Below are 17,481 nucleotides of genomic sequence, written 5' to 3' on the forward strand. Positions count from 1 at the left end.
GGCAAGGAACCAGGACCGTGAAAAATCAGTGCACACTGCCTTTCGCGGTTTACCATGAAATATTACTATTTTTTAATCAGATGTCGAAATATGGTTGTAACGATCGAAGCAAACTACCGAATGATGATAATCATTAGAGAAGACACTCCGAAAACTTCTCCTCTCTCTTTAGCTCGATCCATATGTTATGATGAATACATCGTCCGTACATATATACATCGATCATTGTGGATAAAAGCTCACGTTCCTTGAGTCATTCTGCGATGTACTGCCAATTTAGCGTAATTGGCGTGTTGTATATTTTGAAAATCGGCAAAGACTCTTGTGAAATTTGGATTGCCAGTGAGTGATTTGGGTCGGACGGACTGAGCGGACAAGCGGCTAAAATTCGGACGACAGAATTCTTTCAGACACGATTCGTTGCAGACGCTTGCAAACGACGCCTAGCTCTTTCTCTACGCCTTTTTCAGCCGCCAGCCGCTGTTCTTTTAGGTACGACACGCATTCCGCCCCATTTAAACAACTAACCAGTCGACCGATCGTTCACTGCCGAAGGCATTCTTCGCAATTTCGATACCTCACGAACGAATATAGGATGAGTTTCTGATCGAAAGCGGAGAAGGGGGCAGTTAGGAATTTCCGTGTAAACGGGAGACAGCGAAAAGGCGTAAGCGCGTCCATATGCTAGCTCGACTGACTATCTGTGTCCTGGAGTCTATCGACGCTTTTGTAGGCATCCAAGCAATTGGTCAACATGCACTAATTGGACTAACCACAACCAAACATATAGGCCAATATTACTCCATACTCGCAGCTCTAATGAGACTTGGACACGCAGAAGGATGGGGCTATTATTTATGCGGTAGAATTCGAATGTGCAAGCTCGGATTCGGGTCTCGTAGTACTTCCAACTACGAAGGTCTCGTACATATTCAAGCCGATTAAGGCAGAGCTACCGTCTAGTGACAATTCAGGGTATGCAATATTATTTAATTATTTTAAAATCCTCCAAGGACAAAAAACTATGTCATTGGGTCAGATGAGTATAAATCATTTAACGTTACCCATATTATTATTAATCATCACCAGAGCATTTTTAGTTCAGAGAATTATTTTTAGTCATATAAGAAAGATGCAAGATAACCTATGTCCGTGGAAAAACTTTTCTAGAAAGGCCCCAAATTTCTAGATCAAATATGCTTGCTAACGAAGAATGATAAACTTTTAACACATTCGTAGGATCATTACTTGGTACAGCTTGAACATCTAACTGTGGGACGTTCTGCTATCAGATGATAGGTTCCCGGGAGAAGGGGCGTGTGGGAGCAGAAACTACGCACGCCGACCTCCCCAGTAAACATACCCCTTCCAAATCTCAATAAAGGACTGATGTTTACTGTTAATCGTAGGACGGGCCAGGCCCGAATGACGAATCGGAAGAAAGTTGTAACCCACTCCAAAAAGAAGTGTGGGCCACGTTTTGTTTATCAGCTTGAATCTCTGAAATTCAATTTGTTCCCACCGGAACTCACTTTAACATCAGCTTACTTACAGGTTTAATTAGCTTAGTGAAGTGTCAGCGTATTTTCTAATAGCATGAACTACCTTCTATTGCACTAGAGATTTAGACGCTGTAAATGTTCCTGTTTTTCAGGTGTCATGTTTTACCATGGCGAGTATCTAAACATGAGTAAAGTCCTACGACATCAGATGGGTCCTTATTTCTGTATTGGATCCAACGGGGTGCCTCCGTCGATTTCGAAGCGAATCAAAGTGAACGTCGCATGTAAGTCTTAATAACAGTAATCCTACGTATTTCTCAAGACTTGTAGTTTTTGTTACTTCAACATATCGTCTTGATATGCAACTTTGCGCGAGCTTTGTATCTTCAAAAGCAATTCTCCCTGCATTGACTGCTGCCAAGAGAGCCCTCATGAATAGCCATATATAAAAGATCCGTTATTACAAGTCGAAGTGCGCTGTGTATTATACACGTTCCGTTAGTTAATATATACATATATATATATAAGAATTTCTCCATTTTTTCTTTCTTCCTAAACTTCCGCGCATATCTGCTTCAGCAATGGCATAACAGAAACGTTAAATTAATACCGTACAATAATATCGGAAACGTTTTTGTTTAGTCCCGCCGATGACGTGGATCAAGGAGCAGCTTCGCGGTGTTCCTATTCATGACAACGTCAATCTGACTTGCGAAATTGAGGCATTTCCAAGGGGTGAAGCCTTCTGGGCCAGGGACGATGGCGAACGTCTAGAAAGGTCTGACACGCACGAGGTCGCGATGCTACCTCGAGGACCCGAGTACCGTTACGATCTAGTGCTTACCATCCATCGAGTTCAGCCTGAGGACTACGGCTCGTACAAATGCGTCACAAAGAATCCTCTCGGTGAAACTGAGGCGATGGTCAAGCTATTTGGTAAGGATGTACGCTATCAATTTAGTTAGTGTCCATGCAATCCTGGGCAGAACAATTTCGGAACGTGATTACAAAATGAAATGTATATAATTACTAGTGGTGAAGTTCAAGTTCAGTGTGGATCACAAGTACTGTTCACGTTGGCGTACTATCCTAGAGTTAGATTTCCCTAGCTGGCTTTGTTTTACTGTGAAGTAAGCATTGAAAGAAGAGCAGCTGGCGCCTAGGCTAGCTGGTAGGTTAATAATAATTTGCATCTAGGTTAATGATCAATAGACAGTTATCTGCCATCGTAATTCACAGGCTTACTACAACTACTAATTTTTTTTTAGGTCATGGCTAAAAATAGACGTTTCCATATTTGTCCGATGTCTTTAATGATTCAGTGCGTAAAATATTATGCCTTGCAAAGGTTACGAGCCTGTTCAGCTATATGTATGTATGTATGTATATATATGGCCAAAATTCCTTCTGAACGAAAGGAATATTGCAGGGCACGCAACATTTGAAGATGAAATAAATGTGGCTACTTGCGCGACTAGACATCTCAAGTAAATATTTTTATTCAGTCCTGAATAACCCACAATTTTTCTGAACAATACTGGTAATAAATCGTAGTTTTTTTATAGTTCACGTCCATTAGGTCGATTTGGGCTACTTTTTCTGAAACTGTTCTTAGGGTGAGATTTGTTCCCTATTTGTGAGTAGAGGAGCCTACAATGAACCATGAAAAGCGATGTCCTCACCACAGTTTAATGCTTAATAATAGCGTTTCTAATGTATACATGTATATATATGAAACTGATATAATCAGTTGTGACGCGTTTTACACTCTACTAATACTCTGTGGGCCTGAGGTGATCTCGGTCGGGTCGGACGCAACATGGCTCTGCTGGTACGTACTCTATCGGTACATATTGTGCAGTGATATGCCTTTTGCGACAACAGCAATATCAGTATGAACGGAAGCAGCGGCGATGGCGGCTGCGGCGGCGGCGCTAACGGCGAGGGGGGATGGTCGTTGTTGGTCCATTAATATTTCAGGACACAAGCCGAGCGCGTTGGTGCTGCACCGCCGGCGGCTGGTTCATTAAGCTAAACAAAATATTTTCGTGCAACAATGACGAACCAATACCATCACATCAAGGACAGTCTAGTGCTCACTCCGAGGCGACAGTCATTCAAGAGGGCTACACCATATGAATAACTTGTCTCTCGCTTTGCCATCTCTGGAGACATATTGTTATGTCGTTAGACATGCATTCACTCGTTCGATATGTAATAAATAGCCAGAGATTCAGACACGTACCATTCAGGTCAACCTGAGCAAATTTACCCTACTAACTAAAGGTTGTGAGCCGTGCGTCAAGTGGGATGTCCTTTATTCAAATATGTCCAAATAATCTAGGCGATGTACAAGGTCCTTTGTGCATTGCCTAGGTTATTTATTCGCTATGTCTCCAACGAGAGAAATTCATTTGGAGAAACGTTACAGGTCCTACAGCTGCTTGGTTACAGGTATTAAATGCGACGCCGAAATGTCATGGTATGCTGGTAAATTCCGCCGATGTACTGGCCAACCACCCTGCTTACTTCGAAAAGTGTGCCAGCTGAAAAACGTCAATACTTGATAAAAAGCACATAGAATAAGGTGACCACTCCGCACTACGTAAAAGATCAGTGTAGACTACTTCTATCGTAGCCTGTGCGGTTCCGTTCGCCCTAGCTTACATGCGCTGTACTTCGGTTCGCATTTTCAGAGACGCTGAAACCAACTCAGGCAACTACTAGAGGCACGAAGCCACCGAAAACAAGTAAGCATACCATAGAAGAATTTTTTTCACCGCGTAAAATATTGTGCCTTGCAAAGGCTACGAGCCTGAGGTCTAAGCAAGCTTTTCGTAGCAGCAACGTAGCTGTCCAGTCTCTACGACAATAACAAAAAACCTTTTTTTTTTTTGTTATTGTCTGTAAAAAACAAAGAAGATTAAAGCGTTTCCTTCTGTTCTGCAACGCTCGATCTTATTGCCTATACTTGGAAGTTAGCCATCTTCCCTTCCCCTTGCAAATCTTCCCTTTCCACGGCAAAATATTGTTGAGCTATTTAATTAATTATAACTTTTGCAACGAGGTACAATTTTCTATCCATAGAATGCCGAATAACCTGATAGAGCAGTCACATCGAACACGCAGATAACTTAAATACCTGAGGCAGTTTTTTGATAGAGCCTAAAGAGAAGTCTGCGAGCTTGCCAATCAATGCTTTCATAAAATATCCTCGTTGCTACCGAAAAGACAGTTGCAGAATTGTTTGTTTCCTACTTGTTACAGCTAAACGACCGCCGACAACGCCAAGATACGAACGGCCCACGAAGCACCGTACGTATTAAATATGATAATAGTATACAAAGCGGCTGAGCAGTTCATATTTAAAAACATGCCGTGTATTTAATAATGTATAGTGAGGGCCTTTACAGTGGATTTGGGGTTAGTATTTTGTTTTTATCTCATATACTCATTGGTGAGCTTTGTACTGCTAAGCTCTAAATGCACATACTACATTGAGACGCTATCGTTTCACTTCTAATCTATGAAGCTGTCTGGAAATAAACAACAATCGAAGAAGTAATAGTCAAGGGCGTCTTTGTCCAGGACCGTCTAGTACATCAACGTAATGAACAGCTGATAAAATTCTAATTTCAATAATCTTTCAGACAACCCGTCAAGGACGACTACAATCGAAACGTACGAAGAGCACCCTTCGCTAAACGGTGAGCACTCTGTGATCTTTCACATGTCTGAACGAGGTTGGCTTTTACATTACACTACCTCGCTACGCTAAATACGGGATGCGCGAAAAACGTTTCAACAACAACAACAACAACAATTTTACGTCTAATGCTATTCAGCCGATTAACGCTTCGCTAGCGGACACGGGACGAATGTAACATAAAATGTTGAAGACCAAAAAACAATGTCAATTTATGTCGTTCGATTCGGCTCGTACGGACTAGTACACTGTTTGTATTTATTTACATAATAATACATAAAATAAATATCCTATCCAATTACGGATAGGACATTGCCGGTTTCGGCTTCAGCCGAGAGTAATCGAAGGCCTACTGTGACTGACAAGTCCGGAAAGGAACTTTTAAACGTATTTTACTCAATCGACCCGATCAGATACAGCATGCAATCGAAACTTGACTTCATTCACGCCATATTGGACATCCCCCGTGCAAGAAGTTGTTAGAAAGGCTGTTAAGGTTTTTGTGCGCAACGAATTGCCTTTCCGAGACTCTGAATAACGCTAACCTAACCTGAAAATTTTTGGCTGGAAGGATCTTGCAAGGCGAACATAAAATGGAAGTAAGTTCAGTTGTGTAACTAACTCTGCCCGTTACTTTTCAGACATCGGACTTTACAGTGACTCGAGTCTCGCATGGAGGTCGTCTATCCTGCTTACACTCGTATCCGTGCAGCTCATCGTCATGTTCTGGAAACAACAACGGATATAAGTCGCGCATATATTCAAGCACATAACTTGTTGCCTACTCGAACCCGATAGTGCCCGAGAGGACAATAACGCAAAAAGAACAAACAATAAGCGAACGCGAGATTACCAGGGATTTTTTTTTTCGCGAAACCTTGACATTCCGCTTCATTTTGCCGGGCAGTGCAATTGATAACTGTGGCGGTCACCGATGGAGCGTGCCACACGTATGTTATGAAATATGGCTTTTGGATTTATAACTACAAAAGGGCAGGCGTGGATGGGTTGTGTGAGCCACATCGCGTGTCCGCGACTACTAGCGTTTGTTACTACGAATGAGATAACGAAATGAATTGTTGAGAACGGGAGCTTTCGGAAAATAGATATGGGGGTACGGGAGAGGCTGGGGTGTGGAGCATCAATGAAAAATGCTAAGCATAGCGACATACTAAAAATTAAAGAGAGGATATACCGACGACGGTAACGGCGACGACGACACCGGTAACAACAATTTATTTTTGGTGGATGATCAACATAACGTAACCGACACATCCGGTGTATGTGAGCGTGCGACCGACCTTATGCATCTTATGCATAACGTGCAATGCGTGTAATGTCCGCGATTCTCGCTATATGGCATTCATCTGACTAGCAGCAGTACTATTTCTACTGCTAATACTAATTTTATTGTTGGTGTTGCGCTGCAATCATGAAACCTTAACTCGTTCCTCTCTTTTTACAAGTGCCATAGTAGCAGTAAAGTTGCATCTTGAACGGATGATGCAGATTTCCTATTTCCGGTAAGGTATAGTGATATGACTAATATATATATATATAATATATAAGTAAGCGTAAACACAAGTAGAGATCATTTCCAAACACTGTTTTGTTATAAATGCACATGCTAAAGGGAAACTGAGAGAGAATCAGATTGGAGACTGATGACAAAACAGAAGCGCGACGATGATGCGAGGTCAAATCCTTCAAACGAGGCTAAACCTAAGTCTCATTATGGGTCGACTGGTGTTAGGAAACATTGTATGTCGAAGAAGGCAGTCCATCTAGACTTCTTTCAGAATCTGTCTAGAGTCTATTGGGAAAAAGACCCGCAAGGAGAACTGTGTAATGGTGATGAATGAGAGAATATGGTGGCCAAGTGCGTGTATACCGGCCGGAACAACACCGGAAACGACGGAGCTCATTTCAAAACCGGATGTCGAAGAACGAGAGCAAAGGGGACGAAATAGTAGTAAATAGGCCCTGCTCCCACTACCGCCGCTGTCAGTTGCCTGCCCACCATCTTTTTCTTAACACTCTCTCTGTTGTGGGAGCTTTGAAGAATGCAATACACTCAGCCGCTTCATCCAGTAGCTCCCGCGTGATTCTGTTGGTCGTTATTGTATTGTATTGTATAGGCACGGCAGCAACGAGTGGTCGCTGTAAAGGCCGCCCCGCTGACAGGATATCGCAGCGTCCAGTGCTCCAATGCGGCTCGCGCCCAAAAGTAGCGGAGTCAGACAACGCCACGCGACCCGATAGAACGAAACGAATGCCAGTAACATGGAGCTGTCAAGTAAATCTAACGACGAGTATCGTTGTCCTCATGGCGGCAGGCTGCAACGACTATGGGCGATGATGATGGCGGCAAGTAGAGGACAGGCAGAATGACCGCCCGAATTACTTAAATGGGATAGAAGAGAGCCTGAGGGGTGGGGCCTCGAATAGAAACATTTCTACATGGACCCCGCCAATCAATCGAACTCGGACAGAACATAGGATTGTCAACGCTATCGAAGAACGATCTCGAAAGGCGAGAATATATCATCGTCTGAGTTGCAGCGTCAACATCAACGTTAAGAAAGATACGTAAACGTCAAGGAAGAAGATTGTGAATTATTATGTCAATAGCCTGCTATCCTATTTCCTGTGACCTACCTTCCGATACTGTTTTACAATCGCATCTCAGGGTTTATAAAACGTTTCCAAGCTTTTCTGCCTGAATATTTCCGATATTTAGGGCGATTTATGAGCGCGGGATCGCTGGTCACGATACATACAACAAAAGTTCGGAGTCGTGTCGTCTGTATCGTCTTGTAAATATGATTTTTAACTCAAAGCAGAAACTGCCCTCCCTCGGGGCAACGAGTAACGCGAAGAGAGGATTATAGAATAGGCATTGTTGTGCCCTGCTGGTTAGGTTCGATAGGTTTGAAAAGGATATAGTGAAGCACAATAGAAAATTGTGCCTCAGTGTTTGAGTTTGAAGCTACACCTTTCAGGTCTGAGGTAGTTGAAAATTTCATGAGGGGGAATCAAGCCAGCGACAGATATCGGTGACGAGGCCCCCTAGCTGCCTTTATGTCTATCTTAAAACGTGATAGCTCGGCGGAGAGTGATGTTGTAAATAAAGGAGTTGTCGCCTGCTTTCAGACGACGCTGTTTAAGATATGGAAGTGTTTAAATTGAGCACTGACAACTTAAGTGGGAAAGGTTGAAAAAAAACTAACGGAAGTAACAGCACTTTACAGGAAAATGACGAAAAGCTATAAGAGACAAACGCAACGTCATCTCTGAGCCTAAGGACGTACTTATTCTAGAGCAGTTGGAAAGTGGACATGAGGCTGCCGTCGATCCTAAGTCGATGACACATCATCTACAAATGTAATAGTCATTTCAACAACAAATTTTTACATGTACATGACGTATTATCCGTTAAGGGCGCATACTTATACAAGCAGGCCTTTCACGTTTTTGCAGTAGGTACTCTACACTATATGGCCGGCAGGATTATTCAGACTTGCTCGAGCATCAGTTAAACAGGCAGCACAATTTCAATAAAAGGCATAATCGCAGTAGTTATGTGCCACAGTTTTATGTTATTTTTTGTGTCGACAAACAAAAATACAGAAGACAACACGGCTCAGACTTGACGCATGACTCAGTCAATATGACAACTGCTTTTTCTTCAGTGAGAGGTGGGGTGCAAACCGCATAGGCGCACACATAATCGATCACCAAACGAACCAGTAAATAATGCTACGCAATGTTAACAATTACAAGTGATGACATTGTTTGGACGAACAGCGAGACGGGTAATGCTGGGAACGAATCGACCAGACGAAAACTGCTTTACATATACCTGGAAATAAAAATAATACTGAATAACTAATAAAATCGCGTAAATAAATAACTAATGTACATTTGGCACTAAAAATAATCATGCTAGTACACAATAAATGCTTGTATTTATTTATTCAATTTTAAGTTAGTATCGATAGCGAACAAGCGAGACAATAATAAAAACAAATGATATGAAGGATACAAACAATGATGCGAAGCCAGTCTCCACGGCCTTGATTGTAACAAGCCATCATTGAAGAATCTCTCGCCAATATATTGTCGTAACATGGGAATGCTCTGTAAATAAAGACACAATATTATGAGAAATTTCAATATGTCTTACGTATAAATGGCAAATCGCATGCTTCATAGTACCGGGCTGAACAGTATTATAACGAAAAATATTCTTGTACAATTAACGAACTTCAACGTCATATCGTGTTGTTGTTAAAAAAAAAAAAAAAAAAACGGCAATAACGAACCCTCAACGACGATTTGTCGTATACTGTCGCTTACATTTGACGGTTGCCATTAGTAAAGGACTGCTAGGTATTTCTTGCTTGTATGCTTCGTTGTCCTTACACTATCAAATTAAATCCCTCCTCTTGTATTAGCGTCTATTTTCGTCATGTCATAGTAATCAATTCGAGATCACGGTAGAACGCAACACTACACGCTCTCCATGCAAACTGTTCGCAGCGGCACAGCCTTCTACACAAGGATAGATAGATAGTATCAAGGCGTAGCCTCATAGGCAGCATGAGCTTATCCGGCAAGGAGCACCGTGATGCTAACTTGTTCGATTTTGCTATATACGATGGCACCGTCTCTGCTACCAAATCGGGTTCCTGTTTGTCCCCGCATGGTGTACCAAAGAGTTGTAGCGTTGTAACTCTCCGAATTTGTAGCCCTTTTCATCCAGATAGACGTACGTCAATGTATCGCTGTTCCACCCCCATCCCCAATTCGGCTTGCCGGCCTCAAGATGTCTAAGCATAAGCTCTTCCTATCATCTTCTTGCGCTCCTGCGCAATGCCGCTGCTTTACCCACGTCCCGGCCTAACCCTATGGCCCCCCGAATCGTACATCGTTCAAGCCTCAAGCAGATTACATCCCATCTCCACCCCATGCCTTTACAGGCAAGCAGGCGTCGTCGTACGTCTTCCTCTTTCTTCGTTTTTCTCTCGTCCCCTATAGGATATTATACCAAGGACCCCTTCAGGAGCCATCAGAGAGCATCAGGATGGGTAGCAGGTCCTTACTCACTTACTAACGCGTGCTGACGGCAAGGCAATGGAAGCTGTGCGAAGCTTTCTTCAAGCCTCAGAACGGCAGTGGTGGCACGGTGGCATAGTGGCTTAGAGGATACCAGTAGAGGGTTAAGCAGGATACAACATGGGCAAGGAGGCCCCACTATACGTGTAGTTCTTTCTACTGCAAGCGGAGCGCATGGGAGAACGAGCGAACACTCTAGCTCACACTGGCCCACTCCAGACTCTCGGGAAATCAGTCTTTCAAATCACCGTGATCAGCTCTAGCTCTTCTAGATTGAGAACGCACAAGCCATTTCCCCCACGCTCGTGCACCCCATAATCGTGAAGATACCTCAATATAGAAGAAATACCCTCTTTCTCTTGCCAATTTTCCAATTCAGTCTCGCTGTCTTGAGTATCCGCCCACGCCTAGGCGGCATCGCTGCCGCCCGACATAGCGAGTAACTGATTAACAGAGGTGAATTAAAGTTCCTTCGCGTCTACGCAATATATGTCTTTCAGCGAGTTTGTGAATAAAGTTGTAACTACCACCACAAAAAAAGTGGAGAGAACTTACACACACAAGCTTAGATAGTTTCAAATTAGGTCGTGAAATGTATCTATGAAATAAAACGCATTTTTTAGTAAAACGAAGTATCCAAAGATGGACGGTGTTGTCCAAGTATTTATCCGATATTTTGAGGTTCTGCGATGCATACGTCCAACAGCGATGTGAGTGTATGAAAAATTTCGTGTGTTTGTGTGGCTTCATGAGCTCGTAGTTCTGATATGGAGGCACGCATTTTCTGTACGGCGTCGTCTCCGTAGATCACGACAGTGGTTAAATTACTGGCATATATATTTGTTTGTTTTCAGTATGAAAAATCAACAGTCTGAGTGAGGTCAAAGCACACGCCTATAACTGTGCTTACGGGATCTGAAATGTTCAGCTTTTGGAAGCTCACATTCCAATCGAAGTGTGATATCGTAAAACTTAATCAGTAGTCTATGCATCTACATGTAATCAATCGTTGTTTCAGTTTGTTGTATTTCGTAAGTTTATCTACAAAATATTCAAGTAAATGGAGTAATATGGAAAACTTTAATGTAGAATAGGTCAGTCCAAAGTATTTTTAAAACCAAGCCTCTTATATTGCATTTTACCAACTGCCATCAGGAGCTCAATCGAGGGAACTATTTCATATCCACACACAGTCCTAAATGTATAAAGTGTTATATTATCGTATAGTTCATAGAGACTTTATGTATATAACGTATAAGAATCACTCCACGCAGGCAGTAAGCTACACTGAATGTCGTCTCCGCGAAGCTTCACTAGGCATGACGCGGGATGCTCGACATGATGTCTTTCGTTCATAGTTTGCTTCAGCTATACGGTGGAAAGACGCGTTTTTCTGGCTACCGGACATCTTGAGTTTTTCTTCCCTTTAACTTCTCTTTCAATGTAATAAAGCTCCTTAGGATCTCTTATATCTCTACCGCTGTAGCGCCGCCTCATGAACGCTTCTATATAGCATAGCATCAAAAGCCATCTCCAGCTATCCTGTGAGAGTCCCAGATGAATCTTATCTTCACGAGCAAATTAAGCGCATAAACTTAAGACCCTTCTTCCTAATTGCCCACTGACTAGCCCCCACGCCAAACCCCCTTCCGCCCGCCCTGCCCCACAAGGCCCCACCACACCGTGGCTCAACCTTCTGCTGCTGGTGGCCGATGAAACTCGACAAGCCAAGGGCCGTCGCCTGGATCGCCTTATTAGCTCGAGATCCCTCTTGGTCATTACAGTTAGCTTCGAGGCCATCCTATCTGTAAAATCCGGCACAATAGTAAAAAATGTTTGAAATGCTTTTGCCCAAAAGATACTCATTAACCATCATATAAAAATCGACAATCCCAGCAAGCACTCTATATGCGTTCTGTTATGAATTCGGCGACGGCTATATAGTCTACCAAAAGAGATGAAGTCGGCTTCCTGTGCTGTTATTATATGGTGTCGTCCCTTCCTACCATCGGGTAGATCAAAAAGGTCAGCTACATTCACTTTATTTGATGAGCAACGACGACCCAATTGAATATAACTATAATATTTACTTAGTTAAGTGCGCAACGGAAGTTATGATCTGAAAAATTGCCTCATACTATCGGCACGTCTTAGGTTTCAACGTAAGACCAAACCAGCAAGGTTCTAGAAATACGTTTATCATTCGATTTATTTTCATTATATAAATTATTATATTGTTACGTAGATTGCAATCTGCAATAGGTGACAAATGATAGAAAGTTAAAGATGTTAAATATAACACAAAAGGCGAAAATGGTAAAAATGACCCAGGCGAAATACTCTTAAGATAACGTCAAATACTTTGACTAGAGCATAATAGTTTAAAATAAATATACCATTCTAGGTTACACGGATGTACCGTTAGGCTTTGTGACAACATAACTCGTTTGAACGATGTTTATTTTCCAATTGCGTTATAGAGAGTTTTAAGATCGGGTGAACTCCACGCTTAATCTTACCCGATCCTTGAAAAATTACGCAAAACATCTCATCTTCTTCCTCGGTTATGCGTTCTCGCATACGTGGTGAAAGGCTTAGTGAAGCCAGCCCGCTTTAGCAGAATCCTCCGTACCAACTCAATTGTTTTTATACGAACACATCTAGAGTATACCCACTGCCTAACAAATATCATACCTAACGCTCAGACGTATTGAAATTTCTGATGCAATCTCGGCTGTGTTCGGAGTCGTCGTTTACAACTGAACCTAAATCTGCATAGACTGACAAAACCAGAGGCAAAACATCTGAAGGAACTCAGTTTCGGTGCATTGCATATATATGCGATACATACGATTGAACAGATGGTACGAGCAGCATATGAATAAACTATTGCAATGTATGAAGCCACGTACAATGCATATGAAACTGTGGTGAAAACGAAGTCACGAGTCAAGCTTTCTCGGTTAGTAGCACTTCAGATCAGAAGTAATGCTCGTGAGTCTGAAACCGTTCAATGTATTATTGCTATTATTGTTATCAATATTTATGCAATAATTAATCATAGATCACACAGATATAGTATGAACAGCCATATCACTTTGTAGTCTGCTAGCTAAAGATTATTTGCGTTGCGCATTTGGTAAGTGAGATCATATAGGTGACACAAGTTGTGCTTGACATCCCGTTAACGAAAGTGCTTCTTATGGTTAAGTCGTAGATTTGTTTCGATTCACTGACCAAGCTACTAGAGGAAACAGCCGTCGAGAACAGGCATAGATTAACCTCTTTATACTTGCTCAATGATTGGTTCGCGATATAACTTTTTTTTTTTTAAATATACGTATTAGTCTACACTATCTTTAATAATTTACCATAATAGAGATTTTGTATAGTATGATCAAAAGTTTCGAGAAACTTTCCCTGCTAATTCTAGCCAATCATTTCCTATACTCGTAGACTGGTCTTGTTTATCATTTATGCAAAGCGATTTCACTTTCGCCCGCCACTTCGCTGGCCTTCACATTAGAAAAAAAGGCCTGCTGAAGCGCTCTGCAAATACTACCTATTAGTTTTCCTCTGCTACAACTTATGCCCCCTCTCTAGGAAATCAAAAGTTATTGCATTTTCGCCCCTCTATTCTGCTGTGTTGAGTTGTCAACGACGTGTTGAATTGTTCGGCCACCGACGCAAGTCCTGCGCCGGCTGTTTGCGTGGATGGACGCCTGCGAAACCGGTAGACGTCAGCGACAATAGCAATGCGCTGTTAACTTGAGTGGATTGGCGAGAGAGTGCGAGGAAAGGGGAAAGACGGGGGGGGGGGGGGGGGGTAAAGAGAGGACCTTTGCATGCGGTTACGACGCCCATCAACCCCATAAATCAGCAACCAACACACCCATGTGCATTCTTTCCCCCTAGCGTCGGATGAAACTAAACCTCTGCTCGAATTTTCCATAACCCCGGACTTTCCATTCGGGTTGAGTTTAAATAAGAAGGCATAGCATGAATCGCTGTCGGCGCAGAACCCCAAACAAAGTTGGGGAAACACAGCTGAGTTTAGGGAGTTGGGAATAGAATGGGGCGACTATTTGTCTCTCTCGAAGGAGCACAAAAGTGGCATGCAACGACAGCGCGAAGTGGTAGCGAGACTAGGAGCGCGGCTCTAAGGAAGCGTAAGGAGAGCCCGAAGTTGCGGGCTTTGCACTTTAAGTTCGTACCCGGTGAGATTCAAAAAACAGTGGTTGAGAGTGCCAACCATTGCGTCTCGTGAATGACCAGCTAACTCGTGGTCAGTGAGCCCCCAGAGAGCGTTCCTGAAAGAGGTATGTGACTGTCATCATTAAGTCATCAAAAGTTCATCAAAAGGCGAAAGAATTAAAAATTATCATAGTGATAAAAATGCAATGATGTTGTTTCAGAAGTGAAGTCCAGTAAGTTTTAACGACATGTATATGGTTCAGTTTACTACTTAGTTAAACCAGAGCCGGAAATCTGAAGAATCATCTCCTCCGCTCATCTTTGCCCTTGCGTTGGCTTTGGTTCAATATTATATATTGCCTTTTCATAGACGAATAAGGTAACGTTTTTCAATGAAAAAAAAAGTTACTATTTGAGAAAAAAAGAAATTTAAACGCTTCGTTGTAACGCTAACTTTTTGCCACACTGCTAAAACGATGCGACAGTTATAGATCGATAAATAATGCATCATAAATTGATTTGCGGATATTATTATGACTAACCTTTTTTCCAAATACCGATGTTCCTTAAATTTTCGTGATGCTAATTGGTAGTTGTGTATAATCTAAAGGGTAGCGGTAACGTTTTTCTATCGATTACGGTCAAACAGTGCTTCGAACTACCATTAGGAATAACGTCGAACTTCTGTTAGACTGTTAGAAGCGGATCCGGCGAACTTTGAAATTGAATAACTTTTCAACTATGCACGACTAACAGATAAAGTTTGCAAAAAATACTCTGCTCTTCTAGAAACTCGTAAGTGAAAACCGGTTGAATTCACTTGAGGAAAACGAGTTCAAAAGGCAAAACATCTTTTAGTTTCGAAAATCAGCTTTCAATGAATGATCCGATTTTGATTTTTTAAACACCACAACGTTGGGGAAATTCATCGATGCTCGGTGAAGACAGTACGTAAAAAGTCCCTAGACGAAGAAGCATCATATAAATGGTGAAAATATTTCAAAAACGGAGATCGTTGAAAACCAGCAAAGAGGTGACCAGATATCGGGACAGCGGACAAGAACGCGTTGCTGTAATTCACAAGCTTCTCACGCAAGCAGAGTTGTGAGTGTGAGGGCTAGAACTAACATTTCGCATATAGTGTTATAAAAAACTATAAACTCAAGTGCTGAAGATCCAAAAACTGAGTAGAAGGTGGCTCTCCTATAATTTGATTCCAATGTATTGTATTCTATGTGTAATCAACAAAAGACTTCCCTGAAACCTACGGTTGGCATAAACGAGGCATCATTCAATCTGTACCGCCAGCCTGCGAAGGACCGTATGGGAGAATGGCGTCGCTCTGGAAAGAAACTGCATTTGATAGTAGTGTCGGGTAAGTTCGGACGCAAGGTGATGGTAATGCTTGCAGTAGACATCAGGACCATCTGGTATTATGAGATACTTGCTGAAAATGAAACAATGAATGTGTCCGCTACCTCAGTTTCCTTAAGAGACCCATGGACTGCTGTACCAACAATCGAAACTTCGCAGTCTAATTACTTGAGAACAACGCTAGACCTTGTCGCCATGCCTCAATTACTTTTTGAATTGAGCAAGAGAACACCCCGCATTGGCTTCAATCCGTTTATTCTGCCAATACAAATCTACATGATTGCCGGGACTTCAATATCCAAAAAGGGCAGGGGGTGGTAAAGGATATTTCATAATCCGTTTACTTTGAGAAACTATATATATCGATATATAGTTTCTCAAAGTAAACGGACGGGAGTACATATGGGAACCCGAATGATAGAGATACGGTCCCTCAAAAGCTGTAAGAACGCTGGAACAAGACAAAACAAGGGAACGTAGCTCTAGCATTTATTTAAAGGGTCCACATTTGACTTTCTAATATTAACCACTCCAGGATTTTTTTCACTGACAGGGCTTGAGGTGAAGTTTTAAACGTCAGCAATTTTCATTGTTCGGTTCTGAAAACGTTTTATTATAGCTCGGCGGAATTGGGTTGTCGAAACACGAGGAAGCACAAGCTTAAAGACCTTTCCGAAGATAACAGTCAGTTTTATGTCACCACAATAGGTCGTATCCAATACACTTACCCGATGTTACGCCTTCACAGAAACACTTCACAGAATATTTCAAGTCGTCAAGTATCGAGGATACGTTTCGGGAATAGTTCGCAGACACAGGAAGAAACTGTAGTAAGGAAGGAAAATCTGCTCGATTTCCGTTTCAAAACCTCTACAACCTGCAATTGCTGCGGATAACAGAAATTAGTATCGTTCGTATCGCTGCTAGGTCTTGTCTCTTTGTGATCATTGTAGTTTCATGTACGATCTCATAAAATATCGTCAGATACCAGGGACATAGCGCTACAAGTCACTGGCTCGAAAAATTGATGTTTTCATGGTGATGTCGAGGGGCTGTCTATCACTTGTAACTATTAACTTTGAATTCATCTCGGTATCGATGACGTTGGAAGGAGCAGATCACAGATAAGGGATCATAATCGAAATGATGATGGTGATCTAATGACTTTTGTTGAACTTCTTCTTCGTTCTTGAGAGAACTCTTTGACCTTATCCGAATTCGATCACATACATAATGCATGTATGAAACACTTGAGGAAATTATAAAGCTATTTGATTAGATTGAGTAGGTCGATAATACGGACAGTGTTTTATTGTGTGACATTTACAATGATGCGTCATGATGGACGCACGTGTTTTTAAGTCAAATGTTACGCTCATGGCTATGTTGACTTTGTGGCAAAATGCATATTTAGACAGATATCAATTATTATAGAATGGTTTACAATGCGCGCATAGTATGTGCACGATCTATATTAAATCTGGTGAATATTAAACAAGTAACGATGTTGTTGCGTATTGTGATTAGGCCTCTGTTACACGTCTTCTCGTGCGTCATTCCTGTGGTCGCATCGACTCAGCTGGTGCA

At 42.0% G+C, this 17,481-nt stretch overlaps 1 protein-coding gene and 1 long non-coding RNA gene across 2 annotated transcripts in view; both read left to right on the forward strand.

The window, feature by feature from the left end:
• Positions 1-9,378, forward strand: part of LOC111251731 (neurotrimin-like) — a 103,472-nt gene extending 94,094 nt beyond the window's left edge. Inside the window, exons 5-10 of the mRNA XM_022808638.2 lie at positions 1,655-1,786; positions 2,145-2,438; positions 4,199-4,252; positions 4,770-4,817; positions 5,153-5,209; positions 5,850-9,378. Of these exons, the coding sequence (XP_022664373.1) occupies positions 1,655-1,786; positions 2,145-2,438; positions 4,199-4,252; positions 4,770-4,817; positions 5,153-5,209; positions 5,850-5,956 (692 nt within the window). The 3' untranslated portion in view covers positions 5,957-9,378. The remainder of the gene's footprint in view (positions 1-1,654; positions 1,787-2,144; positions 2,439-4,198; positions 4,253-4,769; positions 4,818-5,152; positions 5,210-5,849) is intronic.
• Positions 9,379-13,162: 3,784 nt separating this feature from the next.
• On the forward strand, positions 13,163-15,872 carry LOC147755672 (uncharacterized). The gene is made up of 3 exons (XR_015329014.1): positions 13,163-13,288; positions 13,930-14,645; positions 15,772-15,872. It is a non-coding gene; the product is annotated as an uncharacterized LOC147755672 (long non-coding RNA).
• Positions 15,873-17,481: the final 1,609 nt, after the last annotated feature.

Source organism: Varroa destructor, unplaced genomic scaffold (genome assembly GCF_002443255.2).
Source record: "Varroa destructor unplaced genomic scaffold, Vdes_3.0 BEIS01000005.1, whole genome shotgun sequence".
Taxonomy (NCBI): Eukaryota; Metazoa; Arthropoda; class Arachnida; order Mesostigmata; family Varroidae; genus Varroa; species Varroa destructor.